Source organism: Corylus avellana, chromosome ca1 (genome assembly GCF_901000735.1).
Source record: "Corylus avellana chromosome ca1, CavTom2PMs-1.0".
NCBI lineage: Eukaryota > Viridiplantae > Streptophyta > Magnoliopsida > Fagales > Betulaceae > Corylus > Corylus avellana.
The window spans coordinates 2,534,735-2,554,824 of NC_081541.1; the positions used below are offsets into that span (position 1 = coordinate 2,534,735).

The 20,090-nt window shown below is 34.9% G+C and overlaps 2 protein-coding genes across 2 annotated transcripts; both read right to left on the reverse strand.

The window, feature by feature from the left end:
* Nucleotides 1-781: 781 nt before the first annotated feature.
* Nucleotides 782-10,537, reverse strand: LOC132167978 (soluble starch synthase 1, chloroplastic/amyloplastic). Its single transcript, XM_059579036.1, has 15 exons — nucleotides 10,024-10,537; nucleotides 8,241-8,611; nucleotides 7,991-8,068; nucleotides 7,007-7,131; nucleotides 6,307-6,388; nucleotides 5,400-5,573; nucleotides 5,065-5,146; nucleotides 3,639-3,730; nucleotides 3,498-3,560; nucleotides 3,321-3,410; nucleotides 2,835-2,959; nucleotides 2,643-2,751; nucleotides 2,460-2,515; nucleotides 1,515-1,554; nucleotides 782-1,193 (listed from the first exon to the last, which is right to left on the reverse strand). Exons 1-15 carry the CDS (start codon nucleotides 10,490-10,492, stop codon nucleotides 1,035-1,037), a joined length of 2,115 nt encoding a protein of 704 aa, XP_059435019.1. The 5' UTR covers nucleotides 10,493-10,537; the 3' UTR covers nucleotides 782-1,034.
* Nucleotides 10,538-11,582: 1,045 nt separating this feature from the next.
* LOC132167979 (protein IQ-DOMAIN 21) lies at nucleotides 11,583-15,109 on the reverse strand. Its single transcript, XM_059579037.1, has 5 exons — nucleotides 14,903-15,109; nucleotides 14,495-14,596; nucleotides 13,188-13,475; nucleotides 12,475-12,840; nucleotides 11,583-12,397 (listed from the first exon to the last, which is right to left on the reverse strand). The coding sequence occupies exons 2-5, from the start codon at nucleotides 14,573-14,575 to the stop codon at nucleotides 11,771-11,773; spliced, it is 1,362 nt and encodes a 453-aa protein (XP_059435020.1). The 5' UTR covers nucleotides 14,576-14,596; nucleotides 14,903-15,109; the 3' UTR covers nucleotides 11,583-11,770.
* Between the last annotated feature and the right edge of the window lie 4,981 nt (nucleotides 15,110-20,090).

Genomic DNA, 20,090 nt, shown 5'->3' on the forward strand with positions numbered 1-20,090 from the left:
GTTGTGGATGTGAAATTTATCCTGGCTTTCGAGTCGAGGAGGATGAATATCGGCTTGTGGGTTTTGCTCTCAAGGCCGAGGAATAAGTATCGGCTTGGGGGTTTTGCTCTCAAGGCCGAGGAATAAGCGCTACCTATGCATTAGATGGTGTCTGTTTGATGCAGATCTGAGTTTTCAACCTGATATTTAGTCATAGGTTAGCGGATGCTGTGTTTTAGTTAATTTGGTCTGTTGTTGATGACTGTATCTTTAGCTTCGGCTATGATTTACTTCGGAGCTTTTTGCTCTGTTTGTAAGAGCTTTAGGCTCGCAACTTTTATCAATGAATGAGTATGATATGTTTCAAAAAAAAAAAAAAAAACTTGGCAAACATGGCCAAGGAGAAGCCGATCAAGGTACCAACTTGCATGTGGAATATGGTTTTTTTTTTTTTTTTGGCAAAGTGGAATATGGTTGGTAGCATGTGTTGTTCTCTTAATGGCGTGGTGATCATGGGTCCTACAGTGAAGATGAACCTAACACTAATTAACCTTACAAACTTGTATGAAGGCATTCTTATATTAGCTACTAAACAATTAAATTTACCTATTAAATTTTGTTGTCACGAGAGTTCGTAAAAGGTTTGCAATACAAGCTATAATACCTTAAAACATTTTTAGTGACTACAAAAATCATTTGCATGGAATCAGGTTTATGTAAACATTAAACTCCAAAAAACATATAGCATTTATTTGATCAATATATCTTATCTTTTTTTTTTTTCTCTGTATGTAGAAAGATATGATACAACAGCAATCTTATTCTATATAGAAGATGGGTGCAATTGTAATATAAGTTATACCCTCTCAACAAAAAGAATGAACAAAATTCTAGTAAAAATTCGTTCCACCTTGCAAGTGGAAGGAAAAAAAAGTTTCGCACGTGTAGTTTCCAACCTAATATATGACATTGAACAGGTTCCATAAAAAGACTTAACCAATGAAAAGGTTGGGCTTTCTCATTTTTTCTTTTTCTTTCTTTCTTATCTTTTCACTTCAGTTGACATAAGGTGGATCAAAGCAGGCCCATTCAAACACTTGTTCATATTGAATGGCAGCATTTTCCCATGTGCAGTTCCTCTGCATGCCTCTTTTCATCAATCCCTCCCAAGAAGATTTGTGATCTCTATAAGTGAGAGCAGCATTTTTTAAAGCCTGCATAATCAACCAGTAAAAATAAGAAAGGCAGTGAGTAAAACCCAATTGACTTGGATATATTTCATCAGGCATCTGTTCTTTCTAGACTAAACATCAAATTACTTTTTCCTTCAAGTAAACTCCACGAAGTTATGATGATTATTGTTATTGTGATAGACAAGAAAATGTTTTAAGTTGAAAAATAAAGCATATGCAGGAAGTTTCAGTTTAAAACAGCCTCTTGTACGAATGGGGGAAAGAAAAAACTGTGTGGAAAATGAATAATTAATGTATATTGGGACATTTGAGAGGAAGTTTGTCCAAGATAAATTTACTTACCACCAACATACTCTCTTTTGTTAGTGGAGAAAAAGCCCACCTGCCAATACATTCCACAACAATGTTATAATTAAGCTCTTAAGGAAGCTGATCATTATTATTATCATTATTGTTATTTATGAATATTAAGGAAGCTAATCATATTCATGGAAAAGTCATAATGAGATTCTGAGGAATCGAACAATATCGAAGTCCTAGATCCAGAGGAATTGAAGCATTATCAATGATAATGTGATGTTTATACTCCAACAGTGAAATATTTTCCACAAAAGATAAACAGGCTAAGAGGTGAAAAGTAAGTTTGAAAATGAAACATTAACCAACATAACCAATAAAGAAGGCTTATCATAAAAGTCAAGAAATGCTATGTCATAAAGCACAATCGCAGTTTCTTTGCTAGCATAAATTTGCAAATATGCTGCGAACCTGCAAAGCAAATCACAGGGATACACCATTTCTTGCCATCAAAACAAATTCTCAAAGAGGTGAATTGTACAATCCTTTTGTAGACAAAATGCTCTTGGAAGTTGTAATTAATCACCACCTTTTGTTTGCCTAATTCTGTTCTGATCCATGTTACAAGCAAACTGTATGTATGACTTAATTTTGTGCGATAGCTACACCTGTCTGCAAGATTTTTATATGTTCCAGTCATACAAAAGTTCTCTTCCAAAACAAGATCATAATACTTGTGAACAACTCTCCACAACTTAATGAATGCTTAATTCTCTTTATAAGCAATAAAAGATCTTTCAAGAAGTTCCCTACTTCTGGATTGCAGGTCTCACAGTTAGAGTTATAATACAGGTTAAAGGGTGACAACATCCCATTAAGTTGAAGCTTGAAGTTGACATTTTCTATATTTTCTATAACATAACCAATGCTGAATTTTCTCATTTTCAAAGAAAAGTCATTCAGACCAAGAGCTCAAGGAGGACTACATACCCTGTACCATCACCACTGCCTTCCTGAGCATATGGATTGAAATTCTTTACAGTATCCTGAGATACAAAGAACAAGAGTCATGATATAAATAAAATAATAATAATAATAATAATAATAATAATAATAATAATAAAAGCCATATAACAAACAACTACACTCAATTTGTTAAATGTTTAAACTTACTTTGAGTCCCCCAGTGTCATGAACCACTGGCACAGTTCCATATCGCATAGCGTACAATTGATTTAGACCGCAGGGCTCAAACCTTGAGGGCATCAACAGTATGTCACATCTGGTCATTCCAAAATGACAGTAAGTTGGCGACATCAATTTTTTTAGTAACATGTAAACCATGAAATAAAAATTCTGAAATACCCTGCAGTTATCTTATGAGAAATTGGAACATTAAATCCAACCCAACCCCGAAATTTGTCCTTGTAAACTGACTCTGTTTCTCTCATCCAGTCTTCATACTGCGGATTCCCAGAGCCAAGCATAACCTGAAACATATTTGACACCTTTACTTATATAAAGGAAAACACAACCTTCATCAGACACCGGGATTAAAGAGACAAAAGGATCACACTAGAGGGCTTGAACTTATTCCTTAACATAGACACTAGAGATTATCTCATACATACATATACTATAATACCTGTTTTCTGAGGTTAGGTAATCCAAGCTAATGCTAATCAGACCATTTAAACGAATTTGATTCATATTATATTAAAATGGTTCAGTTTCGATACTTTCCTCACAACAGAAAGCCTGTGCATATATATTCGGGAGCTATGTAAAGGGATGGTCACAGCATCCAATAGAAGGATTATTTGACAAAATCTTTGCTAAAAATTCACTTACAAATTGTACATCATCTTCCATTATCTCAGGCATTGCCAACCTGATCAGGTCGATGCCTTTCTGGTAGTCCAGCCTCCCAATAAATCCAATCTATAATGTTCAACACAAATCAATCAGAGGAGGGATCATAAAAGTTGTCAACCAAGCCTGTGTGTAAAAAGACATAAAACATTTTACCATGGGGCAATCAGGCCTAATGGGAAGACCCAATTCTTTCTGCAAGTCAATCTTGCATTGAACCTGCAATTTACATCCAATTGAGGTAAGAGAACTATGTTTTTGTGTAACACCCAATTTTAAAGCACAAGTCTTAGTCACCTTGTCACGAAGATTTTCAACAGAATAATTGCAAGCAATATGCTCATCTGAAGATGGGTCCCATTCAGCAACATCAATGCCATTTGTGATTCCTGGTTAAGTAATATTAATTAGTTTGAGAATTTCAGCACCAAATTAAATAATTTTAAAAGAACGTCACTCTCTTCTTTTCATCTTTCTTGTTTTTTAGTAGCTGAGACAAGCACATGTATAAGGCAGAAAAAAGGGCATGATACAGCACAAATAATGAAATTGGCAAATCCCTTCAACAAACATTGAGACTGATGTGGTCAAAAGAAGAATCACTTTTGTACTGAGGTATGTGATATTAAATTAGAAATGAGGTAAAGGAAACCAAAAAATCATAAAAATGCAAGAAACTGCTTTTCTGTATGATGGTGCACTTATACCAGATTCACCATTTGCAAAATGTGTGCCACCAAGAGAGAGACCAGAAAGCAAAGGAACAAACACTATAGCACATCCAAATCAAAGGCAATGCAAAAAAATTTCAAAATTCGTTAGCAGAAAAATTCAACACCCCCATTCATTCTGAATTTTTTTTAAAGATTATGAGTTTTTTAACACAATATAAAGATTAACCATGTATAGTGGGAAATAACTAAACCAGCATACTCTTCTACCAAACTAGTTCCTCACCAAAGAAATTTGTACAAGCTCTTAAGAATAAGGCAAGAGAAAGATATTATAAGAAAAAGGTAATTAGTTGAACTGGTTTCAACCAGGTTGCTCAATGAATATACATACCTAAACACTTGTTCAATATATCAAACAGAAATCACTATTTCAACCAGATATTAACATATACATTAGTACTTGCCATGCCTCCAATACATGGAATAAAATATTGACTTCTTGAACTAACAGTCACTTCCTAGATGTAGCCAGACTCGAAAACCAGTTTGATAATGCGTAGCAATTCAAAGTTTTAGACTTTGGAAAAATAAATCTAATAGAAAGATTACTAAATCATATGATTCAATCCTCTGAAGAGTTGATGATTTTGTAATTTTGCTTGCTTTAGAAGGGAACTCTTGATTATGGACAGAAACACAATGCATTAAAATTCAGAATCAATATGCATTGTAAAGATATATGACTTTGAAACAAAATCTCCAAATATATTTTGTATTTAGAACTTCCACTCAAGTAGTGTTAATTTCCTTTCTGACAGATAAAAATCAGTTAAGGTGTCAAGTTTTTTAAATTGGTTGAAAACAGAAAATGATGCCAAAGATTTGAAATTTCATTCAAGTTTTATAAAACTGATTGTACATGAAACCAAAATAAAAAAATAAAAAAACTTCACACATCTAATTGGGATGATACGCTCTTAATCATGAGTTGTTCTCCTCCAGTATGGCATTCGCAAAGGTATACTTAAAGATAAATAGCTCACACACACCATTAAGAACACTCTTCCGACTGCTTAGTAGCCCATGTAGACCATATCCGCCCTCAACTGTTGTTATTTCCCAGGCATAGCCCTGCAATTAGAAGGAATTGTCTTAACACGAAAAGTACCATAACATGATGAGATACAAGGCATTTGTCTAAATGAAACAGTGTCACTATGCGACCATCATTAGAACACAACTGATCAAAATGTTATTTAATCTAAACTTTCAACAACTACTAAAAGTTCAAAAATAGGTAACCATTTACTGATCACTAAACAAATGCCAGATATTGCACTGAATCAGATGCCTCACAATAGAAGTATGATATAGCATTTATAACCTGGCTAACTGTCAGTAATCGATCAGCTGTCACAATTGCACCCTTCAGAAGATTGACTGCTTGACCTGTGTCAAGAGCATGTGCCCTTGCCCATGTTGGAAATACCCACTCAACGGCTTCATACCACTCTGGAGGTAGTCCCAAATTCTTGTATGTTACAGCTGGTTCCACTCCCTTGCATATGCAAGACATTAGCTTAATTGGTGTTGATTGTAAAAGCCATAGAGACATATATACAAGAAGTATACCATTTGTTATTAACAATGATTTTTAAGTAACGATTGAGTTGCGTATCACCTCTTCAAGGTGCATGCATTTCATGTAGGAACCCTCAAACAAGGAAACTCTTCACGTATTAATATTTCTCTACAGGTTGAAAGGCAACAATCTTATGCCCTGTTACAATTTCTCTAATTAACATGTAGGATCTTGAGGTATCTTGTGGGTGTTCCAGAATGCAGAAGAGCCTGATCTAACCTTTCAATGGTTCCATCCTCAAAAGATTAACTTTAGAAGTTCATCTCCGCCACGATATTAGTACCAGAAAATTTCTTAAAAAATATTACAGAGTGACCCATAAAATGTGCCCATTAATACTTTTCCTTTTCTTTTATTTTCACTTTTTTCTGTCTTTTTTTTTTTTTTTTTTTTTTTTTTCGGTTTGGGGGGTGGGGGGGGGGGGAGAAAGAAATTGTGCTCATTACTGCAAAAAGTAACATACTTTGAAATCTATATGTATAAATATCATAGAAACGTTTTTCCTTCTCTGTTTTATTACTCTGGCATTTTCAGCCATTTTGCATCATCTACAACATGCAAGACCTATCAGTCAAATATTATGCTATTGCATTGTGCTAATGCAATCTTTGGAAAAACAATAGAATCAATCAAGAAAAAAGGAATATACCTGATGTGAAAGGTTATGGATTACAAGGATACTTCTGGCATCTTTATAAACCCCATACGGACGATACTTGCCTGCCAAAAGCCTGCATCACACGATTTCTAAAGATCAATCAGTCCCCTATCAGTCTTGTTAACTTTACTAAAGATGACTATGAGAATATATCAAATAAAGTTCCTAAAATAGTAATACCACATCTGAATAAAACATAATCTTAAAATAGAAATGAAACAACAAGAAACTACCAAATCATCAGCATATGGAAGGTGACCTAGAAATCTAAAATGGTCCTAAGATGCCTCTGCTGCAACAGAACCTCTTAAGTTTTGTCTTTCTCATTTCAAGTAAACACTACAGCAAGGAATATCCCATACACATAATTACTTGTTGATCACCACCTACTCCCATATTAGCAAGTAAATGTGGTGTTCCTACTTCTCAAAGGAGTCTGTTGCATTTTTCTTAAAAGGATAAAAATCTACCAGATTAACCTATAAAGCTAGAACTGAAAGAGTGGAGAAAAAGAAACAGTCAGATAAAAGAAAGCTGCAACTACATAAACAGCGGAATCTAAATCTTGGAGAACAATACAAAGTTATAGAAGGATAGGAAATAGGAAAATGGGGAAAAAAATAAAAGTATAGATAATGAACGAAGTAAACAATCCACCAAACATATGCAGCAATTAGCAAAGACCACTTACACTGGCACAAGGCTTGCATGCCAGTCATTGACAAGGAACAGACATTTCTCCCCATAAGTGAACCCTCCCAATGGAAGTACTAATGGTGCTTCACATGCTGCATGACCAAGTAAAGTGAACCTAAACTGTAAACCAAATAAGAAAAGCTTGTCATTATTTGTAACAAAAAAAGCATTGAACTCTATCAATTTTTTATAACTATAGTAAGGGTAAAATGCACTAACACCTCCTGTGGTTTGATGGTGTCCTGTCAAGATCCCCTGAGATTTTAATTTTTCTAATAATACCCTTTTGTGGTTTTTTGTTTTTTTCTGGGCACACCCTTTGAGGTATTTGATTGTTCTATCAACTCCTTTCCTCATTCGTGTGAATTATTGACTAAATATATCATGCCATGTGGACAATAATTTGAAGTTTCTTTTGGATAATTTTATTATTACTAAAAAAAGTTAAATAATATTGAATATAAGAGAAAAAAAAGTAGAGTGCTCATAAAAACAATATTAGAGACCTTCTCTAGTACCTTCAACGAACAGTATACTGGCCAAAATTCATAATACAGTACATGCTTTAATTTCTAATAAAAAACGACCAGCCAAAAGTATCACAATCTCACGTCTTCCACCAAAACGACTAGTGGTCCCAGGCTAAGTCCTTCCTCAACTGCTACAAGAAGTCATACTCGGACTCCCTCCCCTTCAGTTTACCACCTCCTGCAGTTCTCCCCTCGCCCCAAGTCCCGCACCATGTCTCCCATTCTCCTCAGCTAACAACTCACCAATATAAGGCACAGGCTCACCCACTCCACTAGCTCCACTTGGCATATGATATAATTGATCAATAAATCGCATGCATGAGGGAATGAGTTGATTAGAAAAATTAAGTACCACAAGTGGTGTAATTGGAATAAATTTAAAGCCCAAGGATCTCAATAGAACACCATCAAACCACATGGGGTGCATTTTATCATAATAAAAGGCATACCTGATTATCACCAAAAGCACCATGTTTATCCCCATATGGGTTTCCAGGTCTATGGTATGATGGATGGTCAACAAATACCTAAAAAGAGAGAGGAAGAGATCTTCATTATCATAAAGATACTCCGAATATGGTGCTCTACTGACAAACAAATAAAAGTTACTCTCTTGCATAAATATTAAGTGAAGCGCTTTGGTTTAAATGTAAACACTCCTAAGATATATATAAATGAGAAGCATACAGAATTTCTTACCCAATCAACGCCAGCTCTATACTCATGGAAGAAACCAACTTCTTGCACCCCTTCAAAGCAATATATTTTGATGCAGCAATCTAAATCAACAGCACTAGCAAAATTCTTATCTGCAGGAGTACCATTCAGATATCTAGGAGAGACAACCATAACACGGTGTCCACGAGCTGCTAATGCTATAGGCAAAGAACCACAAACATCTCCTAAGCCACCTGTCTTTGAATATGGTGCTGCTTCAGCAGTAACGAAAACAATATTGTGGGTTACTCTTGTCTGGGCTTTCTCTTCTCCTTCTATGTCCACAGCTTCTTCCACGCTATTAGTAGTTATGTCTTTGAAAGAGTCGTTGACTCCACTGACTTCAACTTCACCTGCAGTTCAAGAATATAAGATAAGATTTGCAGTAGCTCTTAGACACCTCGATAATCAGAATACATTTAAAGTTGATGAATGTACGATGTTGGAATTATTTAGGAAAAAAATTCAGTAATGAATATCATTCTTGTAAGGCCAAGGAAAATTTCAAATATACGCTCAAATTTCAGAACACATTAGTGAGAGAAGTCAAAATTAAATCTTAAAGAGGAAGATGGCAAATTACTTTTAATAAGAAAAAAAATGAAAGAAACCTGTCAAAAAAACAAGAAAAATCAAGCCAAAATTTTAATTTGGGATTGATTAACTGAGATGCATCTTCCCAGTGAAGGAATTTTACAAGTGAATTAATTAATTGAAAATTCTGGCATGATAACATGATGGCGAAAGGAGTAAAATATAGTTTTAGATAGATCTCTCCTCAAATATATTGAATCATATATTTGGCAAGTGATAGTCAACACAATAGTGCAGCACATATTTTTGAACCAGATACGTAGCCAGATTTATTCATTCATGTCCCTAAGTGGAAGACCACATTCTTTTTTTTACTGAGCAGGTGAAGACCACATTGATTTGCAAGTACTTAAATCACAGGTCCACATAGACATGGATTCAAAGGAAAAGCTACCTCCCAAGACCAATTGCAGTCAATGAAAAGCCTCAGCTTCAGATGACATATAGCACAACTGTCGAATCAAAAGCACATTATGTTCCTCGTATCTGAGCTCGAGTCGAAATTTTCGTTAAGATCCATGTATCAAATACCAGTCTCTTATAAACAATTCTACACCTCAGAATTAGTTTAGTCTAGAATATCTGATCATCTGAAAATTTGACATTTTTTTCCCAATTGGTCGGACACTCAATATCTCCTTCTCATATGGCTAGGATCATCTCGAAGGGCTAAACTTACTCATGCAACAGAATCTACAAGTCCAATTTGTTTATAATAAATTCCAATCCAGCGGAACAAAATGATTGCATCCCCCCAGGTTTCTCACAGCATTGGATCACATTAAATTTTGCTGGCAACCGTATTCAAGCCAGAGAGAGAGAGAGAGAGAGAGATGGTAAGCTCCTCCAAGTTAATCGCTTCAACTAATAATAAGTGCCATGATTGGTGAATCTGCCATACCATATATGATCTCTAATATAACAAACAATTAAGAAAGGGAGAAGGATGATGATGAACAGTAATTTTTGGTCAAAAGTTATACAATTATAAATTATTATATAAGAAAACGTCTCCTAATAAAAAATTATAAAGCATTACTGTGATAGAATAAAGTATCAAGGAATAATCATCAAACAATCGTTGGTACAGTTTAAAAATACTAGAAGCAGAAAACTTATCAAAACGAAGCAAAATATAAATAAACTAGTTCAAAAAAAAAAAGATCCATACCAGATTGAGGAATCAGGTGAAACCCAATGACAGAGCCAGAGCCATCCCTCTCTGTACCCAAAATAAGACCCTTCTTCTCCGTTTCATCCTCAACAGCAGAAGGCCCATCCTGTGAACCACCAATCGTATCACCTGAAACTGAGGCTCTAAGCCTCAAACACCCCCTTCCACTCCTTCTCCTCCGCAAAGGAGCAAAACCCACTTGCCCAATCACTCTAAAATGATTGAATTTAGCTAGTACTGCACTTGATGATGATGATGATGCTGATTTGCATGAAAGATATTTTGTGGTCATTGGGAGAGACTCCATGAGAGAGGGGGAGAGATATCCTATGTAGGACGTAAGGAATCGTGCATTATAGTAGAAAAAAGCAAAGGAAAAAAAAAAAAAACAAAGTGTTTGGGTTGTGTTTATGTGTGGACACGAAAGAAAAAGAGAAACAAAAGAACAAAGTACACACTCACACATACACAACTGTTTGAGATTTCGGGAAAGAGATGGTGACAAGTGTGTGTGTGGTGCGAGAACATCAGATCCAGAAATAGCGCGAAACCCGAAATTGGATCCTCGGTGAAGCTTCTCATTTTAACGTGATCCATAAAGATCTCGCCGCGTCAGCATATTGGTCGTCAAATGTATAGTATCGTATGACGTGGCAAGATCTCGATGGACGATGGAGTGCTAAAACTGCGTACGAAAGTGAAAGGTTTTGTTTTGTTTTTTTCTTTCTAATGTTGGTCTTGTGACTCTTGTTGTTGTTGACGCATGGGATTAAGTGATTAACCTCCGAGTTAGTCACGTGGCGCTTTCACATGACGCCACGCTTAAAGAACAAACGAACAAAAATAAATGATGAATTATACAACAAAGTTGAGTTTACCTTTCACAAGGAGAATTCGGACTTCTCACATGAGACCATGGGGTTTTTTTAAAAATAAATAATAAATAAATAAAAAGGTGAGTTTGTTTTACCAATATTTTGTAAACGAGAAGTGCTACACGTCCTAATTGTTTTTTCTAAAAATTAGTTTTTAAATAATGTGTCATAATTTCATGAGATTTATTATTTTAAGAAATGTGTTATCAACTCATGGAATGGTGATACATTATTTGGGAATCAACTTTTAAAAATAAATTTTAGAATGTGTAGCATTTCTCTTTGTAAACTGACAAATATTTTATTTATTTATTTATTTTATATTGGGTTGGTGAAAATTTAGCTATTTTAAGGAGATATGTTATTTTAAAACAAATTTACACCTGCGGCTAATTTTATTAAAAATGCATGTAAAATCACATGCTTTAAAAGATAAATAACGGTTTAATTTACTAAATTAACATAATTTTTCATATCCTATTGATACACTTGATTTTTTATTTTTTATTTTCATCAATTCTTCATTTATCAATGTGTAAGAAAATTCTATCATATATCTTCAATATGTTAGGGAAAGAAAGAATCTCTTCTCATGCATAATGTTTAGGCTTTATTTGATAACACTTTTTTATTTTTTTATTTTTTTAATAAAAACATTAACAGATAATCTGAAACACGAAATACTCCCAAAGCATTTAGAACTACTTTCATATTTATGATACATCATAACTAAAAAAATACATATTATCACACGACTTCAAGAAATATTGATTATGACATCAATCATATAAATAAGTAAAAATTAATGAGAAGGTATTCACAAAACAAACTTCTTATCCCAGATTATTGGTATTAAATATTCATCACAGTCAACCAAAATCATGTCTCCAGGCATGACCACCAAGAGGCCAGTCATCCACGCCATTGGAAGTAGGGCTATAGCCTGCGGACCTTCTAGCATATGGGCGGGTCCCATTACTTTTAGGGCTTGGGCTCCTTGGGGCCTGATAGGTTATAGTTCCGCCTCCTGAGCTCGAAGAGTCTAAGCCAGATTCAGCAACAAAGCCTTTCCTTGTTGATGGGTTCCATTGAGGCAAATATGGGCTTTGCTGTTTGACCGGGCCTTGACCCCGCACCTTGGCCTTTGCAGACTTGGTTGGGGCCATGTAACTAGGGACATTATTTAGGATTGGTTGTCGCTGCTTTGTTGGGTATGTGCCTGAGTCGATTGAGTCCCGATTGAGCCCCAAGTGCGCCACCGTGTCCATTTCTACCGTTTTCTCCGACATTTCATCAGTGGTGGTGGTGGTGGTTGTCGTGGTAGGAAGTGTCATATAAGAGGCTTCTTGGTGTCCCGGGTGACCGGCTTGATACGGTTGCGAAGACATCCACCGCTCGAGCCAATTCCATCCCCACTGGGCCTTTTCGCGCTCGTTGACATGTGGGCCAAGATTGTTGTTGGCGAGATCCGACTGAAAGAGTTGTTGCTGCTGTTGCTGTTACAATAAAAGAGTTAGGAAAATCTAGCTGGGACTTTAATTGGAACATGTTAACAAAATCAAAGCTATTCAACCTGGTAGGTAAAAGCATAAGCAAGAGCTCTCTCCCTTTTCATCACGGCGTCATGTTTCCTTGAAGAATTTTCCTTAATTTTCTGTGAACTTTGACGCCTATTATCCCAAGCTTCCATTTCATATCTCCCCATTGGGCTCTTGGGATTTTGTTCTTCTTCCTCTAGCTCTCTTAGCTCTTCTTCCTCCACTTTCTTCTGAAGCTTGTCATGGGCCAATTGGAGTCTGCGTGCTCGTACTCTTGCCTGTACACGTACCAGTGCCTGCATGCAACGCATTGTCATTTGTGCTTGCTTGCGTACATTATGACCCCTCACCAATGCCTGCAGCCTCACTAAGCCCTTCAAAGCTCGCAATGCCCTTCGAGCCTGCAAAATCGAACACACACGACTATAGTTGAGAAATGGCCAAGTTTTGGGGACTCTGGCAAATTTTCCCTGCCCTACTGGGAATTTGTCCAAGTAGGGAGCCCACTGCCCAGGTTTAGCCTGGGGCAGAGGACTCTCTGTCTCTCACAAATCATTGCAATTTCCTCCTGCCCTCGGCACTAGGCAGGGCCGCAGGGGAAATGGCAACATGAATAGGCCATGGGCCACCCAATAAAAATTGGCCATTGCTTTCAGCTTATCAGTCAATCCTGGACAACATTATAGTCAACTTGGCCGAAGCTAAAAACTGATATTTTAGCGTGTGAGAGAAATGGAAAGGATATTACAAGGTAGCCCCTGTAGTGTGATTGTATGAGGGTTGCAGCCCTTTCTTCCTTGGAGTGGCGCCCATAGCCGGCCAATCGAACAACTTTGGCCGCTGCTTGTGCTGCTGCAACTGCAGCCTCCGCCGCTGCAGCAGTTGCCACAGCAACAGCAATGGCATGGCTTCTGTCTTCGGTCAAAGGAGTCGACCCAGTGCTCTCATCATTTGTGATGTCCACTGAGCTTTCAGTGGGGAACTTTTCAAATGACACCACCTCTGGAGCATCATGTTGCCATTTCTCCACATCATCCTGAAAATCATTTGCAATTATACATACATAATTCAACCAATAACAGAAAAAAGAAGGAACTTTAGAATTAGAAACTGTAGCAAATTGTTGATGTCATTTCACGTGCCACACCTTTTTCCCTTAGAATCCAGCTAAAGAAGACAAGAAAGTTTTTGGGATGATGGAGATCGCACTTAACAAGCACATGATGATCAATGGATGATGTGATGGCTTAGGTGGCATGATAATTATATGTCATGAACCTTGCTCTATGGTCATGTTGTTAGGGGACCATATGCATCTCTTAGACATTGCAATATTGTCACATAGCAAAAAGGGAAGATGATCTTTTATGTATTTGTGGTTCCACGACTCTACCACTTGTCACTCCCCCAGACAAAAAGAATAGAACCGTAGTACTGATCACCATATGAATGGTCATGGTGATTTAACGTTGACAAATTTAAGCCAAAATCATATAATAGATGGTCCAGATGGATGAGGATCTTATGTTATTAGGCTAAGGAAAATCCCAATTCCATTAAGATAGCATGCATAAGAACTAGTCATGATGCTGATATACGTCTCTATTTATAAATCAGGTTAAACCTTTTAAGTATCGTATGTTCTCTCTTAAATGATTTTTACGCCATTGAAATTATAAGAGTGAAAGTGTATACAACATTTATCCTTTTATATATGTCGCTTTCTCATTAAAACTTCAAAAATGATTTTTTTTTTTTTTTTTGTGTAATATAATCCTTTATTCATTCCATGTCAAAATTTGAATAACATTAATACCCTGTTAAGGATTAATAATTCCCAATTGTATAAAAAATATTAATAATTTAAAGTATAGTTATCATGTGAATTCAAAAAAAAAAAAAAAAAAAAACATTAATAGTTAGGTGTACCATAAAAATGAAACGTAAGAAGAAAAGAAGATTTGAAAAAGTAAAAGTAATATATAAAAATCTCTAATTTTATATGATTGGACCACTCAAATGATCAACTCTTAAATTTGCAGATTATATGATTACCTTTTTCTCCGGCAACTCCTTAGGGGATATTTTGAAAGCTCTCTTCACGGACGAGATCCAGCTGCTTCCTTTCTTCCCCATCTCCGGCCAATAGACTGGACTCTGATCGCCGGTATCATTTAACAAAACACCCTTGTCAGAACTCGAAAATTATGGTTTCAGATATCCCAGACCAAAAAAAAAAAAAAAAAAACAGAACAAAACATCATCATCAACACAGCAAAGCAAGTTAAATATAACCAAAACATATGAAAACATTGATGACCCATGTACAAAATCCTGGAGATCTAAAACAAGGAAGAAAAAGAACATGCATTTTAGCCATTAATCAAAACAATAATGTCATCTTCAACCTCAACAAGATCAGACAAATACACAGAGACGCACACACGACAATGAAGAACAAACCTGAGGTGATCAGTAGTATGGGATTTTGGATCACTTGTCTTGAGCTTTCATATCTTCTCCTTTTCATTTTACATGCACATCTCAGAGAAACTTTTGGTCACGAAAACTTTTAGCGAGAAAGTAAAGCTCATATAGAGAGAGAAAGAGAGAGAGAGAGAGAGATAGAGAGAGACAGAGGTGAGAGGAGGTGTGAGGCTCGTAACTACAAGCCCGCGCGATCGCCGATGGTATTTATCATACTCACGGGGTGAGACCTCGTTATACTTTGATACAGTTGTGGCCAAGCCCAATCGGGTTATGACACGTCAGCCACCCCCTTGTTTTCTTTAAGAATAATTTATGGAGAACGGTTTTTTTTTTTTTTTTAACTTGAATTTAAAAGAAATTTCTTTCTTTAACCTTCAGAATAGTATCAATTAAGTGAAATCACTGAAAGTGAAAGGTTTTATTTTCAAGTAATCTTATATATTTAGATAAAGTCCATTTAACCCCCTCAAACTATCACTTTAATGACAATTTACACCTCAAACTATCAATTGCGACAATTTACTCGCCAAACTATCAAAAGAATAATAATGTATCCCTAATTTTAACAAAATGACGAAATTACCCTTACTAAAAACAAAAATACTAAAAAAATTTCAAAATTTTAAGGGTAATTTTGTCTTATTAAAAATTTTATAGGGATAATTTTGTCATTTTGCTAGCATTTAGATGTATATTGTCATTGCTTTGGTAATTTGGAGAATAAATTGTAGTAATTGATAATTTGAGGGGTAAATTATCATTGGAGTGGTAGTTTGAGAAGGATAAGTAGACTTTACCAAATATATTTTCATCTCACTCTATCCTATTTTACTGGGTAAATGTATTATAGTCACATCGTCCTGACTGTTTCAAGAGTTCAAAAATCATCTCTGCAACATCATTTAAATAACGTGATATACATATATATATATATATATATATATATATATATACCATTAGTTGTGTGAGATCTTGGTCTGTAATTTGTATAGCATTAATCATCATAATTTAATTACTGATTGGATGCTTAGGAAAATAAATTTTGAATCTTAACAGTAATGATGTTCTATGATTTGAAAGTTAATAATAGACTCTAGGGTAATGAGAAGTGTAAGATTTAAAATTTAAATGCCCATCTTTCCCTCTCCCTCTATTAGCAATGTAAATAAGAAAAATGAAATAGGTTTTTTCACCAAAAACTATATCACAAGCACCTCATGTTGATGGTCCCCCAGTGTTTCAAAGGTTTTTGGTCGTCGTGATCATGTTCTTTTATAGGTTAAATTCGAAATTTCTAATTTTAAATTAAAAACAACAATTTTATTAATCACTTTTATGATTAAATACTAAAAGAAAAACTTTATACGATTAAAAAAAAAAAAACATTATTAAAAATTAACGTACATATATATTCACAAAATTTAAAAACAAAATTGTGCAGGTCGGTCCACGTACCTTTTTGTGTCTTCCACTGGTCCCACACTATGAGCAACCTCACCAATACTGTAGTAATCACCGTGGCGTTGCACCCATATCCATTAAAAGCAAATCATACTAGTGTCGAATAGAAAAAGTAAATAAATAAATAATAATAATAATAATCATACTAGTGTCACCACCTACGCAAGAAACAGTCATTGGGGCAGAACGAATGCATTGGCCCATAAAAAAACATTAATTAGAATTTAATTTGCAGGTTCAATTCTTTTGTTTATGGAGAAAGGCAATGGTGATAGCAAATTCCCGATTGTCTGTTTTTTTTTTTTTTGGTAGCAAAATTCCCATTGTCTTGTTCAAACATACTAGCACAAAAGCAATGCAAATGATTGCATATATGTAATAGAATATCTTACATTGGTTAAAATTTGTAGTTATAGTGTTACTCTTTGTATCTATTTTACATCGGTTGACGTGCCATGTTTTAAATGACTTATCATGTCAGTCTTAAAATACGTAATGTCAATCAGTATAAAATGAGTGTGATAAATGTGTGTAAAAAATGACATTATCAGATGATTGAATGGTGAAAAACTCAATTGACACATGAAATGAAGCCATTTCTATCAATTTTGGTAATATAATGAGAAATGGGTAGGAAGTTGAACTCATTGCCGAAGGGGGCTGCTCATTAACTCAGCAAAGGGAAAAAGTAAAACGAAAAGGGCAGCTCATGAGAGCCTTTTCCATTCACATTTCTCCCTTTTCTTTTTGGTGGTTGTGCTTTTTGTATGTTGAGGGTGAGGGATATCAGTAAATGCAATTTGTATGTTGGGTGGGCAGCATTAACATCTCACGTGCCCATAAAATATGGACAAACTGTGGTTTTGTGTTTTTTTTTTTCCTTTTTCTGGAGAAGGTGGGAAAGAAGAGTGGGGGAACTAGTAAATGCAAGTTCATAGTTTTTTTCTTCTTCTTCTCTGATCAAACAAAGGGAAAGGCAAAAGGGAATGGGAAAAAGGGTATGTGAGTACAAGATTTTACGGGATACAAACTAGGTTGGAGGAAATTTTTTTAATCTAATATATCAAATTGTTTAAATATTGATTAATGATTAAATTTACTATTCCTATAAATTTAAGCTTTTGAGATAAATGTTAATTTAACATTCTATCAGAATCAAAAGTTCTGAATATTCGAATCATGACTCCAAAATTTAAATGACTTAAGTTGAGGTTGATTCAGCCGATTCCAGGCACAAAAATACTTTTCTTGCTTGATGAGCTGCGTAGCTCTTCATCATGTGACCCACATTTAGCAGACCCATTTAAGCTCTACAAACAGTTGAAACTTAAAAAATGAAAATAAAAGAGTTTGACCAAGGTAGATGACATATTGCTTGCATTTAAAGGCAAACTAAAGCAAGATAATGGGAAGCATTAGGAAGGAGAGGGGTCTTAGTTGTGTGCCCTTCTTTTGAGTTTAGATGGGTGTAATTTAGTTTGGTGAAGAGCCCCTTTCAATGCATTTATGTTTTCTGTTCACCGCTTTATTGTGAGGTCTAGCTTTGCACATATGAAAATAGTAATTGGGACCATTGCTCTTTTTAACCATAACAAAAATCCATACACAAAATGCTTAAGAGTAATATTTGGGAGAAAAAACAAATATAAATTTCTAAAAGTTTTATTCAAAACTTTAAATACATATTAATTTAATAGACCAAATTATAAAAATAAAATAAAAAATAAAAATGATTCGATCCAATTTGAAGGACATGAAAACTTTGTCCTCAACACATAGCACTTCGTCATTTTGGTAAAGATCGTGATATGTAATATGACTTTTTTTTCTTTGGAAACAACTAAATCGAGACGGGGAAGGGGGGCTAAGGTGAATCTTTCCCGCTCTTTATTTTTACAGATGATATGTAATATGATGATTATTATAGTTCTACTGTTTACCCAGTGAGAAAAAAAGGTGCATTTTGGTAATATGTGGATAGAAGAACCATAACATATGAAATTTACCAAGATGTTGAAAATGATTTGCCACTTTAACCCAAGGTATACGAAGATATGTTGAGAAATGTGGAGAATAAGCAACACATGTAACTATCATCTAACCTCCGGCCAATTGCAAAGAGGAAATGGCATTATGTATTGTGGTCAGCCACCTAAAACGAGATATCTCAACTACTCATCTTAATCATGACACGTTTAACATTCCTTTACATTTTGTTAAGGTTTGGTGCAACCAATCTAATATGGTAGTGTTTTGATAACATTTTTGTTTTATGACGTGGAATTCTTTCAAGGCATGGGACCACCATTTTTGTCACGTAAATTTTGGATACACAACTTCACTTGTAAAAACCGTGTCTTAATTGAACGAGGGCTCGAATGGCTGATCTAGTAATATTAACTAAATGAGTCGACCATTTGAGCTGACTTCATAGGCCAAGTTGATATAACATATTTCTGTTTGATTTAATTACCTTTGGCCATTTCTACTTATTACTTATATGAATCTGTATTTTACATATTGGTATGTTTCAACATAGCATTACCTCGAAGTTTTTCATTTAGTTGCTTGAGAGAAAAGAAATTAAGAAAACTAAGACAAAAGTTGGAGGAGGGTATTGTCACAATTAAAAGTTTAGAGAGAACATTGTCAATTGAGTGGTAGTTTAAAAAGGGTACGTAGACTTTATTCAAATTAATATATGCTTTTGAAGCATATAATTATCAACTGCAATTTTTAAAAAATATATGCGAGAATCGCATATTTTATACTTTGCTTTAAGAATCGAAGTCAATTTAATAAGTTAAATTAAAAAAATCCCCAACCCAATTTAAAATAAAAATGTGTTCTTGTGGAGATGCCATGGACAGCTATATTAGTCAAAGATTTAATCTAACTCTGATTTTTTTATTTATTATTATTTTAAGTATGCCCCGGTAACTGATATGTTAACCAAGTCCGAATCCTAAGAAATCAACCGGGCCTGGCTAAGTGAAAACTGTGGCAAAATATAGTGGGACAAGCCCAAATCACAACTTTCCTAGCTATTAATTTTCCAATTTCAAAATTGTAAACCTATCAAACATTGCAAGCTAAACCACCGGACCCCACAATAGATTCTCGTGATTCACGTGAAGCCCCTACGTCCCGGGGCGAAACTAGTATTTACAGTCTGGGGGCAAAAGTAAAAAATAACAAAAATTTGAGGGGGCAAATTCTAATTTTTAAAAATAATTTAGGAGCATTTTTTTTTAATTTTTTAATTTTTGGGAAAACATGGAAGCCCCCAAGCCTTTAGAATACTAGCAGCAACTTCTTAACTATTTTTCCTTAATTTAGGGAATAAAACTATTTTTTATTCCCTATAAAAAAAACACTTCATAATAGATTTTTTTTTATTTTTTATATGAATTAAATATTATTTCTCAACCAATGAGAGAAGAGAAATGAGAGAGAATTGTTGAGACATGTGAAGGAGAGATGAGAGGAAATGATTTGTTTATAATTTAATAAAGCATTAAGTATTTACCGTGTTTTTCAATGTATTGGGAAACAGTGTAGATACCATTTGGTATAGGTTAAATATAAGGCTTTTGATGTAGATGTATTTTTGTGATTTTTTTGAAATTTTCTCTAAACATAGGGAAGAGAATGACATATTGTCATCTGCTGCTAGTACTCTTATGTAGTTCCGCGGCTT

Excerpts from the sequence above, each read along its gene's own strand:
- LOC132167978 (XM_059579036.1), bottom strand. The coding sequence starts at position 10,492 with ATGTGTGAGTGTGTACTTTGTTCTTTTGTTTCTCTTTTTCTTTCGTGT. Across the intron at positions 5,147-5,399 it reads GATTACTGACAGTTAGCCAG|GGCTATGCCTGGGAAATAAC; the intron begins GTTATAAATGCT and ends TTCTAATTGCAG. Across the intron at positions 1,555-2,459 it reads GGCAGTGGTGATGGTACAGG|GTGGGCTTTTTCTCCACTAA; the intron begins GTATGTAGTCCT and ends ATGTATTGGCAG.
- LOC132167979 (XM_059579037.1), bottom strand. The coding sequence starts at position 14,575 with ATGGGGAAGAAAGGAAGCAGCTGGATCTCGTCCGTGAAGAGAGCTTTC. Across the intron at positions 13,476-14,494 it reads AGGAGTTGCCGGAGAAAAAG|GATGATGTGGAGAAATGGCA; the intron begins GTAATCATATAA and ends AATGATTTTCAG. Across the intron at positions 12,841-13,187 it reads CACACTACAGGGGCTACCTT|GCTCGAAGGGCATTGCGAGC; the intron begins GTAATATCCTTT and ends TCGATTTTGCAG.